Source organism: Pseudopodoces humilis, chromosome 3 (genome assembly GCF_049639895.1).
Source record: "Pseudopodoces humilis isolate 2021_Gansu_Grassland_sample_001 chromosome 3, ASM4963989v1, whole genome shotgun sequence".
Lineage (NCBI taxonomy): Eukaryota > Metazoa > Chordata > Aves > Passeriformes > Paridae > Pseudopodoces > Pseudopodoces humilis.
Genome location: NC_142202.1, coordinates 98,725,454 through 98,739,976, shown reverse-complemented (window position 1 = coordinate 98,739,976; position 14,523 = coordinate 98,725,454). Strand labels below are relative to the sequence as shown.

The 14,523-nt window shown below is 37.6% G+C and overlaps 1 protein-coding gene across 4 annotated transcripts in view; it reads left to right on the top strand.

Moving 5' to 3' along the window:
- MBOAT2 (membrane bound glycerophospholipid O-acyltransferase 2) overlaps window positions 1-14,523 on the top strand; it is a 94,568-nt gene that overhangs the window by 64,061 nt on the left and 15,984 nt on the right. For all 4 annotated transcript variants that reach the window (XM_005521878.3, XM_088052965.1, XM_088052963.1 and 1 more), the window contains 3 exons: window positions 6,284-6,338; window positions 7,124-7,307; window positions 13,002-13,194. In XM_005521878.3, the coding sequence (XP_005521935.1) occupies window positions 6,284-6,338; window positions 7,124-7,307; window positions 13,002-13,194 (432 nt within the window). The remainder of the gene's footprint in view (window positions 1-6,283; window positions 6,339-7,123; window positions 7,308-13,001; window positions 13,195-14,523) is intronic.

Sequence of the window (14,523 nt, the reverse complement as noted above, 5' to 3'; positions counted from 1 at the left end):
AGCACTGAATTATAGTTGGGGTCTTAAACAAACATTGTTCCTCGTTGACCTCTAAAATTCTTTGTCAGCCCTTGAGGAATAGGTAACAGTAAATTGGAAAAATTTCTCTCTGATTGTGTCTGCAGTTTAGCAGATACCTTGGGTTGTGTGGTCATAGTTGTAGTGTGAACATGACTTTCAAAAGTTGCTGTGACCAATGTGAATTCAGGAGCAATTCATAGTCTGGTGTTGGTAGGTGCTAAGAAAAGATGTTCGGGGGAGACTAAGATTGCATTAAAGCAAAGTATTTTAGTCTTGGACAACCTAAAAGGGATCCTTCATGACAAATTAATGAAAACAAGCCCTGCTGTCAGTGGACTTTTGTTCACTTTACAAAGGTCCATGCTTCCACTGGAAGTGACTCAGAGATATACTGACAAGAGAGGAGATAATGTTGCAAATCTTTCTACTAAGTGATTATTGGCACTCTGAGCCTCTAGCCACATCAGCTTGGCTATATTAATCACCAATTACTTTTTTTTCTTCCCTCATTTTTTACCAGTACATCCAAGGAGAGTAATGAAAATTACTAGCTGAAAAAAAAGTGTTGTGTGTTGGAAGTTCCTAGTAAACTTCCAAGATTCTGGTGGTAGCTAGGTTGGATTTTGGTAAAGGCCAGTCTTCTGGACTTGATCTTTCCAGGGCAGCCAGTTTATGTTTGCTGGTTTCATTTGAAGGTCCTGGAGTGAACTGAATGTAGCCAGAAAGGCCACTCACTCATGCTGCACATTCAAGAATTTGTCTAGCTAAGTGGATATATTTCCATAGCTAGTTTCCAAGTTGAAAACTACTATGGATCCCATACACAAATAATAGCTACCCCTATAACTGTTACACCCTTGTGCTCTTATCGTGGGGGATTTTGTTAAGCAGGGAAATTAAATGCAGGTTGTGTAGGGTTTGGACTTGATATCCTTCTGGGTCCCTTCTGACTCAGCCTATTCTGTGATTCTGTACTTGAGGCTCGCTGTGTAATACAGACTTTTCAGAAGTTTGCATGGATCACAAACTTACACCTGAAGAGATTTGGAGTATGCCTTTCATGTATTCCGATTTACATTTTAACTTCAGTCTTTGATAGTTCTTACTTTGCAGTTCCTTGTTACTCAAATGAGCAATGCCGAAAATGAGTAGTCATTGTGTTAATACTTGCTTTGTATTTTTTGCTGATTACCCCTGGCATCTCACATGTATATTCTAAAGGTAGAATTTCTTTTTATGTAATTTGGAAACTGCTGATGTCCCTATTAATTTTTATGGCAAGATTTAGATTTATTTATGCAACACTTCAGGTGAATAAAGAATTAAGGGAGAAATAGGAATTTCATTTTTTATTAGAAAAAAAAATTGCAGCTGTTGAACAAAAACATTGCTTTCTAATATTTTGATTATATATATATAATTGTATAAGTGAAAATGCCATGATGTGGTGCTGTTTTGTGGGTTGTTTTTTTTTTTTTTGGTAAATTGTTGCTTTCTTATTATGTTTACAAATTCCTTATAATGCTCTCTCTCCAACTACCTATTTCTTTTTTTTTTTTTAATTTTTAATGTGTCCTTCTTATGACAGTGGGAGCATGGTGATTATTGTTTCAGTATCAGTTACCAATTTTTTTTTAATCGTATGTGTCCTTATTGGTTAATAGAATTATATTGTATTTTTCCCCTTCTAAGGCTTCAACTATAGTTTTGTACCTGCATTTTGGTTGCATGGCTCTCTGGATATTAAGACTTACAAATTTTATTGCTTTTTTCATAGGTTTTTTTCGATTTTATTCAGTGGGCATTCATACCTATTTGCCTTTGTTTTTGTCAGTATGGTAGTAACTAAAACTGTTACTGTCTGTGTGTCTTTGGATCTTGAAATGTTTTAATAACAACATACACTTGGGCTCAGCTGGTGATTCATTTTAGAACCACAAAATTTACTGTAATTGCAACAGAGCCTGCAATAGTATCTGTTTATTATTAATATATAATACTATGTTGAAGATTTTATTAGTTACGGATTAGCCAGATTTCCATGCAAATACAGAAGTGGATAAGTTTAATGACAAAGCTGGGGTGATGCCATGATATGTTTGTAAACACTGTTGTAGTGAGAGCCCAGAAGCAGTCATAATATCCCATAATAAAGTCTGTGTGGCAGGATAGTGGTGTGTGCCTAAGGGTGTTGGGTTTGTTACCATTAGGATATGGGCTCTTAGGAGAAGGCTCTTCCTTAGGAGAAGGAATGGAAAGATAGAACTTCCTCATGATCTAGACCACTTGGGAAATTGTCTTTTACTGATGATGGTAAAATTCTTTTACCAAGGAAGGAACATAGGAGTATTTCCTGCTTTACAGGTGAGAAGATAGTTACAATTGCTGAGTGACCAAATTGTTTCACCTCTCTAGCAGAAGTTTAATAAAACCTATTTTATCTAATCTCAGCTGTGTGATTTGGTAGTAAGAGCTGCAGTTGTTTTGGTAGTCCCCTGCTTTAGGACGCAAGAGAGCAATTCTTAAAATCTCCAGAGGAATGTTACAAAACCTCATGAGTTCCCTAGCCAGCAGTGTGCTGCTGAAGTGGGAGTTCTTCATCTTTGGTGTGTAGTAGATAGGGAACAGCTATGGTTTATGAGGTCTCTGTTCCTATGGGCCTGGGAAATAGTGAATACATATGTATTGATTCATCTCATATTGAGTAAGCATCAATGTAAGAGCACCTCTTCTATGTTTGTTTCCTGTGATCTAAAAAAATCTTAATGATAGCTTCCTGAAAGCTTTCAAGAGTACAACAGATCATCATGTTCTTGCATGCTGTGCTAAAACTATAAATGGGCCTTCCAGGCACTGAGAAAGCATTTTAAAAAACCCAACAGGGAAAGCCACTAACCTGACCTCAAAGAATCTGCTGGGTGGAGGGAAACCTTAGTGAGATAGGGAAATGAAAAATTAATGGAGGCTTACTTGGAGGCAGTATGTTTGAGACAGCAAGTGCATTGCTCACCGAGTTATTTGGGCCTTAAATGACTTCATATGTATTTATGTATGTGTATAACTAAAATCTGTTTTAAATACACGGTTTCTTTCCTCCTACCTCCCCAAAACCACAGATAGTATTTCAGTGGTTAGATTCTTCTATTCCAGGTTTGAGGGGTTTTTCCTCCTTTTTCAAACCAGTGTTGGGGGCTGGGCTTCTTTCTTTTGTACTTATGGAATTTTTTCCCTTAAGTTCCTAGGATACTATTGGGTACTTCCGGGTACTTAAGAAAAACAAAAGCGTGGCCAAACTCAGGGGAGAGGATACCTGGAGATTTGGACAGGCAAAAAGATGGGGGTTGGGGGAGCTGCTGGGGCTCTCGCTCTGGGTTTCGGAGGAAGACAGGCGACTCACTGCGAAGAGGATTCCCTGTCACCGCCGGAGCCTAGTCCGGTACTGCCTCATCCCTTCTGTGGGTGAGTCTTGGCTCGTAAGAGCAGCCGCTGTGGTGAGCCCTTATTAACACCTACACCACTAAATGAGAGAACTATCCTCGTCTGCTCGGGTGCCGCGATCTTGGGCTTGCTCCTCTCTGCCCTGCTGGGACCCGCTGTCCTGTCCCCATTGCTGTGCTGTAGCCGCGCACCCCCGCCTGCCGAGACCTCCCACGGTTCCAGCCACAGGGCCGGAGCGTCTGGTGCATCTTGCTACCACCCCAGGATTTTTGCTCATTCCTGCCGGCCCAGCTTGCTGTTTCCGTAAATCCTGCTAAAACACTGGGGCCGGCTGCCCCAGGGGGGTTTGACCAGCAAAACCTCTCTCCCATCCCGTCCTGTCCCAGCCGAGCCGCCATTACCACGTGTGGCCTCAGCCCGCGGCACAGCGCCCCCTGCCGGTGTGGCGGAATGCCTGCCCCGCCCGGCGGGAGCAGCAGCGCCCCCTGGCGGCCGTGCCCGGAACTGCAGCGAGGGGAGAGCGCCCGCGGCCGGGAGGGTCACGGGTCCTGTTCTGTTTGGTGTGAGTGCCAGAGCTGCTGTTGGCTTTGTTATAAATACTAGTAAAGAACTGTTATTCCTATCCCCATGTCTTTGCCTGAGAGCTACTTAATTTCAAAATGATAATAATTTGGAGGGAGAGGGCTTGCATTTTCATTCCAAGGGAGGCTCCTGCCTTCCCTAGCAGATATATATCTTTAAAACTGAGACACACATCAGTGATGTGAAATACTTAATTTGACTAATTCATGTCTTGTTTAGTGTCTAATCTGGCTTTATGCAAGTTCATTTGGACACACTGGGTGATTGCTTCCTCTTTCTAACTTAAGGGTAAAATACTGACATGGAATATAATGGCAAAGGAGGCTTCTGCTCCAGTCAGTTTGTGTTGTGTGGGCTGTGAGAGACTGAAGGCTCTGTATGGGACACTTCACACTAGATCTACATCCATCTGTAGGTGTCTTCATGTTAAATTTCTGTTTGTATTAAATTCAGAGATTCAGTACCTGAGAACTGTAATACTATGGCCTTAAAGGTTATAGAATCTTTCAAAAGGCTTCTTCCACATTTTTTATTCAGTGCCTTTATTAGCATAGAAGTCTGCTACAGAATCAAGGAGAAGATGTGAAAATGTAGTGATGAGGAAGAGAAGGTGTTGCATGAAGTTAGGGGGTGATGATTTATTCTTCAGTTTCTTGCCTTGAATGAGTATGAATGGGGATGACTTTTGACTGTGAATGATCAGGACCAAGGAAGGCATTTTCCCACATCATGGTGAAAGAGAGGAGATGGCAAGTTGGTAACCCTTCTGTTATTCTCAGCTTTGTTGAAGACTAAAAGTGTGGTTTTGAAGTCATAAATGTGTGAAGATCATGGCCACACTGGAGTCACACTAAGACAACAGAATTATCTTTGTAGATAACACATGTTTCCATGAGTCATAGAATTAAATTAGCTTTTACTTCCCCTCAGCTCCTCAATCTTTTTTTTGTCATAAGGCTGACTGATTTTGATATCTAAAAAAAACCTGGCTCCAGTTGAAATTTACCCTGGGTCAAGTATAAGGGCTCCCCTCTGCATTTACTGGCATCAAGGAGTGGGGTTAAAGGCAACTGTTCCATGAGAGGAGGAGTATCTTCTATAGAAGCACCTATTTTCATAAAGCATGTTAGGATTTCATATTTATATTGCCCTGCTCTTTTGTCAAACTTGATTAGGAATTGGCTGTTGCGTTTAAGCACTGCTGTGGAGGAAGATAATTGAAGTGTGATCCCATAAAATTGATTTCCTTCAGGAAGCTATGTGCATCAAGTTTTTAGTACTTGCAATGGCAAAGAAACAATGCAAATATGAGCAGCAGGAAATGGCTGCATGTGCGAGAGTGTCTGAGCCACTAGAGTAGGCTGCAGGAGGAGCTGAAATGGTCATTCTGACTGGAATTCTGAATACAATTCAGAGCAGGCTGGTATTAGCCAGGGTTGTCTAAAGGACGGAGCTCTACTTTTTTTGTTTTCCTGAATTAGTGTATTTCATAATAAATTAAAATGTTGAAATTTTTCACTTTTCTCTTTCATGGGAGTACAGATTTTGAAGACTTTTTTCAGGGATAGATTGCCAGCATTTCAGAAATAGCCACATATGGCAAGAAGGTAGACTCCGATTTCTGCTAAACTTAAGACTTGGACTGCCCCCTTCTGCTTGCAGGGGTTAGAGCTTCTTGTTAGTGCTCAGAAAAAAGGCTGTGGCACCCTTTCCTGCCATGCCTGCTTCACTGCACTTTGGTCACATACTTTACTTGCAGTACAAAGCTGTTCTTAAGGTCTGCTGTCAGTTTTGAATTGCTGATGTCTCTCTTGGACTGTGTTCATTTTATGCGTCAAAACTTCAGTGACTAATGACAATGTTCGGGGCTTTCCTGTTTCCAGAATTGCAAATAAAGGGTTCTACGACCTGCATACTTTGAAGTCCTGACCAATGTAGGAGAATTGTTTTTGTTAATGCTTTTTTCAAGTTATCCTAATGCTTTCCTGAATTCCACATGATTTCATGTTTAGGCACTGCTGGATATAACTGAAGATACAAGAGTTTGTAATTTTGTCAGTAAGAATTGTTTGATCCTACTCCAGCAAAAATGTTATGTGACATAATAGCTCTGAAATTTCTTGAGGCATTAAGAAATTACATTGCAGCATGAAGCTAGTTCTTCTGAGTAAAGAAACTGCTAATTAATGTGGGGGGGGTTTAGCTTTTCTTTATTTTTTCTTTTTCCTGTCCTCTTTCCTAGGAATGTTTCGAAAAAATGAAGACTTGACTCCATCACAGAGGTGTTTGGCTGTAAGGTAGGCTTTCAGACATCCTGCTTTGGGGGTGTTTTGTGTTCTTTATTAATACTCTCTGCAGTTTCTACAGCTCACATTCAAGACAGAGTTTACAAGCTCATGTAAAACAGATCTGTGTTTTTATATATTTTTAGTTTAATTTGTACATCTGTTCTTCTGAAAAATATCACTAGGAGTAGGTTTTATAGTTATTTTGGAAAAACGTTCTAAGTTCTATGCAGTCTATGAATGCCATATCAGGAGATTAGTAAACAGTACACATATGAAGTAGCTGGTGAAGAAACATTGTTAAATTCTGTTTTTCAGTATTTAACTTGCCTTTTCTCATTTCTTTATTCAGGACACTTGAAAATAGTATATTGCTTTGGACAAAAGACTGTTGAGACTTTTGCTTTAATTGAAATTATTTCCAGTTAACACTAACCTTTGTTTATTCATTCAATTGTTGAGGGAAAAATAGAGAACCTAATACAGTTGAACAACTACTTAGGAAAACAGCCTTCCCTTTCCTTCCTCAGGCTCAGCTTCAGTCAAACTCCTCTACTGAGCAAGGAGAGACTCAGTAGAGTTCAGAAGGTCTGTGAAAATACTCAAATATGGGTTGGAAAGAAGCACTGTGTAGAATGTTTTGAGCTGTGATTACAAAAGACAGACAAGCTGCTCTTGTCCATGTGGTTTTTACTGCAGTCAGAGTGAACAATGGCACGGAGTATGACCTTTCCTGCTGTGGAAATCCTGAAGAACTACACAATCCATCTCACGAGTTGCTTGTCTTTGAATTACAGACGCATGCCAAGTCTACTGGAGTATTTAAGTTACAACTGTAATTTCATGGGTATCCTGGCAGGCCCGTTATGCTCTTACAAAGACTATATTACTTTCATTGAAGGCAGATCATACCAGCTGCAACAGTCTGAAGCGAATGGGAAGGAAGATACAAAGTATGAACAAACGGATCCTTCCCCAAATGTAAGATGTATGACTCTTGCAGTGCTGATGCTTATGTAATCATTGCATGGAAAGCTTGGTTTGCACTCTTCATTTACAGGCATCACTGCTGAGCTGTATCTGGAGTTCATTCATCAGCAGAATAGTTCCCTGTTCAAAAAGTTACATGCTTATTTTTTAAAGGCAGGTTTTCTCCATGGTTTCCAGTCTGGATCTTGTGGATAAAAGCAGATGAATTTGGAGCCTCCTAACAAGCTTATATGGTAAAAAGCCATCTTTAAAACCATTCATGCGTGATCACTTCAAAGCATATAGTGTGCATAAAAACCCAGTCATATGTAACAAATTGAAAAAGTCATAGAAACAGTTTGATTTTTCATGCTTGCAGTCATGTAGAGAGGTATTAAAGATGGATTTTGATCTGAAGGTGTAGTAAAAGATGTACTGCCCATAACACTATGAACAGTATTCTGAGCCACATAAGTCTTTTTTTCTCTTTGGTCTGTTATTGGAGAAGAGACCAAATACATAGAGAAGATAGTCCAGTTGATCATGCCTTACAAGAGAGATTGTATGACCTGAATTTGAATTAAAAGCTCACAAACTTGTTACTTTTAGAATGTAGTCTGATTAGGTTAATAAGTACTGAATATTATTTTCCCACTCTTTTCATATCATCTTAAATAGTAATGTATCTGGCATTTAAGTTTGCATGTGCTTAAGATAATTGTTACCTCACATAAGAAGCAGATATTTCATGGGGTCAATTGGAAGACTTCACATGGATAGCTTTTGCTAATTCCAGCGCCAGTTGCCCACGTTCTGCTTATCTTGAGACCAACTGTTGCTGGAGCAGATGAAGATGTTCCCACATGTAGCTGCTTGTCTTGTCCTGCAGTCTGGAGGTTACAGCCCCACAGCTGGGCCAACAGGGAGTGCTTGCTTCCCAGTAGGTTGGGGCATCTCCAACCACTTCCATCCCTGGAAAGTGCGTGAGGACTCTTTGCATATTCCATCCTACCCATCTTGTGTGATTGTAGTAACTTGCACAACTGGAATCTAAACTCATGGTGGGAGGATAACCCTTGAAGGTGCTCTACAAGTTGACAGAGCACATGAGCTCGCACAAGTGAGCTGTGGAACAAGTTAGGAAGGGTAAAAGACACGGGAGAATTCCTTGTGTGGATTGCCATTACGTGGCCCATGCTCTGCTTTGATATGTTGTATTGTCAAAGTTGCAGGCACTTCTATTTCTAAGCATTGTTTTAGCCCAGTAAAGTCTTGTGTACCAAAATCCTATTTCTGCAGAGAAGTGTTACGTAGTAAAATTATTGCAAATGAATGGAGGTAAACCAAAGCTGCTGTATCAGTACTTCTGGACACACATCTACTGATTGCCTGATAGGATTTCCTGGCTTTTTACCGCATAATCTTGCTAGTAATATGGACAAGGTCAATAGAAATAAATATAAATCTATGATGGCTTCTTCTTTCAGGTAAGTGGTTTTTGTTAAAATTAATTGCTCTTAAGATGCTTGAAACTTTTGCAATTTATGCTGCATTAGCTTTTGACATAAAAACAAAGAGAAGTTGTTTATGTTCTTGATACTTCATCTCCCAGTTGGTATCAGAGAAACTTGGCTGCATTTTATAACACCATAGAGTATTGTGTGCTTTTGGAGAAAGATGAATGACACAATTTTACTGCATTTGCTGTATCAATTCAAATATTCATTTTCTTGTTCTAGAAGAATGTTTAAATACCATTAACTTTATATTAATACTTTAAATTCATTATTATTTCAAGAAGAATAAATTTCTAGGTAACTCAAAAAAATTTTAAATGTAGTGGGGATCAGCAAATGTTAATGCCATAAATAAAAAAGAATCCTTGAGCTGAGTTACAGTAAGTTTCATTTCTTGTAAAATATAATTACATAACCAAAGTAGTTCATGCCAGCCTCCTCCTCTATACTGTGTGTTGACTGCATGATGTTAACTTGGATTAGTACTTTTGCTGTGTTCATTGCATGTTAAATTAATCAAGTCATCATATTAAAACTTACTTCTCATATCCCTCCTATTGTGCCTTTTTGCAAGCTATCAGTTGTTGGTGCTCAAAGTGGTGTCAACTCTCAGAAATTAATATCTGTCTTTGTAAGTTTCTTTTTATTATGGCTTAAAATACAAGATTCTTGTCAGCAGATTTCTGCTTTCTTGCTTATTATGCAGAATCTTCCTACAGGTTATAATGTTCTTGCTTAGTTATCTAGAATTTTTATCTGAGATACCAACCTCCCCAGAATAATGTGCTTTATTATCATTCAATATTATGTATAATGTAGTGATTCTTTATCAACCTAAGAACAAGTTCATTCAAATAAAATTTCTGAACATTCCTCTCTACTTTTTAAAATCTGTTTTCATATATTATACATGTTTGTGCAGTAATTTATTTCTAAAATTTCTGACCTCTGTGAGTGTTTTACCTTTATTTCTTCAATTAGAAAGCTTCTCCTGAGCCCTTTTCTCCAATTAGGTATCTAGCTTTCAACCTAATTTTATTCCCATCTAATTTATGCACGTTTAGTTTGTCCTGGCACTGTCTCCTAGCTTAAGTACCTCCTTCCCTTCCCAGTGTTGATCATATTTGATATATTTATACAGGTATACCCAGTTGCTCATCAAAACTAGACAGGACAGGTCTTTTTACCTTTTTGTTGTAAAATAATTTGTATTTCTTCTGAGGTCAAAGTTATCCTGCATCTTACTGTCTTTTAATTACTTAACAAAACAGTTATTTTGCTATGTTAAAAACTTTATAGAATAAATGAAATTAAACTTCAAGTTACTTCATCCTTGTAAAAACTGACCAACCCCTGAATGTGACTGTGCAATTCAGAGATTGCCCATTTATGCCTTGGCAAAGAAAGTTCTATTAATAACCTGGTTAATTAAGCAATAGGAAGTGAATGAATATTTTACCAAATGCATTTCAATAGGTAATTGAACAATGATTTTGTTGGTGTCAGTGCACAGTGTTGTAGTCTGATTCAGATAATTTGATTAGTCTGAAACTAACTTCTTGTGAAAAAACAAACAAATAAACCACTAAAACCTACCAAACATACCACCACCTTCCCACCAAGAAAATTTCAAACAAACCACCCCCCCATCCAAACTGCCAAAAATCTAGGTTTTTATCTGATTTGTTTGTCTGATTTGACTCGTGCTAAGAAGCACGAAGCAAACCTGGAGCGAAGGAGTGGAGGCAGGGCAGGACTCTGCTTTGCACTGCAGCCTGTGCTTGGCTTGGCCTTCAGAAACTCTGCTTAAACTGGGCTGGAAACAGCAGCTCCCCAACTTTTTAGAGGTGGGGGATTTATCTCCACCACAGTTTTCTAAGGACACTACTATCCCTGATTCTGATCCCTCTAAGTGGTATCATTGTGCTGGGATTTACAATTATTGAGTGAAGTAGTGCAATTAAAAAAACAGAAAAAAGTTTAATTTATGGCAGAGTAGTGTACGAATTCATTATTTTTTTCTTAAAATTAATTTTGTTGAAATTCTGATGCTCTTTCTTAAAGGAGGTGTTTTCACCTCCACAATTAATTAAGAGAAATTCAGAGAAATGCAAAGCATATTTGGCATTGAATAGGCAGGTGAATGCCATCTTTTTACTAATAGAAGAATTGTTAGATAGAAGCAGTGGCACAAAGCAATTCATTGAACAGAGATAAGTGGCCAAAACATTTTTTGAGACTTTGTGGTCATCTTCAGATGGAAATAACCTATTTTATATTCATACTTATGTTTTAACTTGCATGTTCCTGTTACCAGCTTATAAATATTGTTTCTCCTGCATAATTGAACATGACTTGTAATTATGGCTTAGGCCTTAAATCCTTGCAAATATCTTCAGAACTTGGCGTGCTGCCTTCTGATGCTTACAAATATCAGACTTTTACATTTGTCACATACTGCATACCAGAATGAAAAATTCATTAGTTTTAGTAGTAACTGATTTTATGAGCATTCATTTCTATTTAAGATCCTGAAGGTGTTATGCCAACTGAACTTGCCCTCTTCTGTAGCAGAGAGAGAGATTCTTAGTAGTTCTAGAGTAACAAAGGAATGCTTTTAGGAAATGAATGCTCTTCATGTTGAACTCTTGTAATAGAATAAATTATTAAATTAAGTTTATTAGAAAGTAGAAACAAATAATTAAGCACCAGCTTTAACCATAAATAGGTAGTCACCTCCTGAATTATCTGGCTGATGTTTTTCTAAATAGCTGAGATTCCTGATCCTCTCTGAAATACCTTCTGAGATGAGCCAAGTGAAATGTATGCAATATCCAAAAATACCCTTACTGTTTTACAGCTTTTCCAAGTCTAATTTTTTAGTCACATCAGGTTGTACCCCTTCTTACATCTGTGCTACTGGGTGAATCTTTGATACTGTCTGTCTTGCCAAAGTGTGTGCTTTCAGCTGGACATTTACTGCTCCGTTCTGTATGATGGAAAGGTGTTTTATTTTGGAACTAGATGTGGAGCTGAACTCTTAGTGAAGCAGGATGTTATCTTTACAAGTGTGGGTGGGTGTACTGGAAGCATTATAGACAGATTCTGGATATATTTTTGTTCTGATGCTTCAAACAAAAGTAGATTGTTTTCTTGTCAAGTTTAGTATCTGTATAATTGTAATGCAAATTAAAACTGTAATGTTTCAATATCAAGATTACATAAAATAAAAATCTGAAAATCACATTTAAATGAATTAGCTCTCAAACTTCTCATTTGTTAGTGCTTGGTTTAGTATGTTACTGGGGACTTTGACAAAACGTGGTATCTGCCCTTGGGACATGGATCAGACTAATGACTTTGAACAGTCAGTGTCAGGCATATATATTGCTCTATATGTAAACATAGTGCTCTATATGTTTTATATGGATCCTTAGAAAAGTTCTACCAAAAATACACTCTTTTTTGTGGTGGTTATATCAAAGCTGAGTTTTGAGAAAATTTGGTTAGGTCCTATCTGAACAACACACTTTTACACATCTGTGAGCATATTATTTGTTCCATTGTAGCTTGATCACTCTGACTGGGAAAACAGGTCTATCTAGAACTGATTGGCTGAAATTTGGCCTGAAATTCATAAATTATTTCAGCATTTTAGTTGGTTTAGAATTTAGATGCTGTGACAATCTAACAGAAGTGATGGATGTATTGAGCTGGGCAGCAATTGAACACCTGCATGTTCTGAAAAAAAGAGTCCTGAAAAAAAATTCAAGTTTTGCCATTATTTTGGAATCTCTGCAGTAATAGTATTACTTTGTCCTAGATGATATGTTTTGTGTTATGATGTCTTAACAATTTAATTGCTGTAGTAGTTTGACAAGAGAATAAGAAAAAAAATTGAGTTGCAAAAAGTGCTCTGGTTATTCAAAGGGATTTTAGTGATTCGGTATAGTCAGACTGGATTTGTTGTGTTGGCCAGCAGTGATGCTCACAACTTGATCAATATTCCTTGAGTCTCTATAAAATAGCAATTCTTTTATAAACTATTATAAAGTTGTTAGTATATATATTACTGAAAAATTAGCATATGTATATATCTGTATAAGGAAGGAAGATTATAACTTTCCTTTGTTTCCAGAAGATAAACAAAAAAATGAAGCTTACAGAAGCTCCCTTCTTAAATTTTCAGATAGCCGTGGCACAGAAGCTCTTGATCTGTGGACTGTCCTTACTCTTCCACATGACTATTACAAAAACTTTGCCTGTGGAATACAACATAGATGATAACTTCAGAGCTACAGCATCATGGCCTGTAAGGTTTTTCTACCTGTATGTGTCTCTTATGGCTGCCAGACCCAAGTATTATTTTGCATGGACTTTAGGTAAGTATACATTTAAAAATATAATAATAACAGAAAGAGCATGTATTGAGAGCCATCTGAGATGTGCACACCCAAGTGTGTATTAAAAAGTGGCAGTGCCCTCTTGAGGCCTTAGGGAAAACCTGATTGCATTTAAGTCTTTCAAGGTATTAAGTACATTGAACAGTATCATTCTTATTGGGAAACAAAAGCTGCCAGAAATCTAAGCACAGTGTTGGGAGAGTGTTGCAAATGAGATCATAGTCTCCTTTGCAAGTCTGAGTGAAACCTAAGGAGTTTTGGAGAGTGGTATTGTTTCAATGAGCAATAACTTTAAAAGAAGAAAATGTAGTAGTAAATATAGTCTGATGTACAATCCTTCTGTTTGTTTGGGGTTTCTTAAAATTTATTTTGATACCTTTATTTTTGGTATATCTTCAAAGTTAGTTTTAACCTCTTTATGTGGTTAGTTATCAGTAATTTGCTTTTATTGATGTTATATATTGTTGTTATTCAATCATGAAGGAAAACTAATAAGTTGAAATTCAGATACATGATACTGTTGTTAATTGTAGGTAGTGTTTTCAGAATTTGATGGGTGACACTTCAGTTTTACTCTTTTTTTGCTAAAAGATTGAATGGCTGGTGGGATAACGTGCTTAGTGATTTATTTAAGACACTTGAATAGATTATATAGTTTAAAGAATATTTTGCATTTCCTTTCATGTTACTTTTAAAAAAAATATGCGTACAACAGGAAGATGCTTTATTTAAGTAATCTGACATCTTGAAAGTGGCTCACACAACAGATTTCATCAGCTTCCTCCTCCTCTCCAGTTTTACATATTTGTTTCATAGTTCTTTTGAGAGAGAATCTGTGGGAACAATGCAATAAAGAAAGCTTTAGGATAGCAGAGCAGCATGACTCATTTACAGCTGCTGGTTTCATTCGTGGTCAATGAATGAAATGCTTTCAGCTTGTCTGGATATAGTCGTTCTGGGGCTTGTTGTGGAAAGAAATACTTTTGAATATTGTGCTCTTATACACCCATATCATCATCTGTAAATAGTAGTAGTCATCTGAAATGTGAATAATTTTAGTTGGGCTTTTTTTTTGCCTTTAATACTTCAGTTAGATTCCTCCTTGTGCATTTGCTAGCAGTGTTAGAGCTAGCATTCCTCTGGTAAATACCAAAGAAAATAAACTATGCCAACTCTACTTCTAGTTTGCTAGCCTTCTTCCTTCCATTTTGTCTCATCTAAACTTATAATGGTGGGAGTAGAATGTGAGGGGTTTTAACAATTTTACTGGATGTTACATCTGTGGGTTGTACATTACTATTTCTTCAC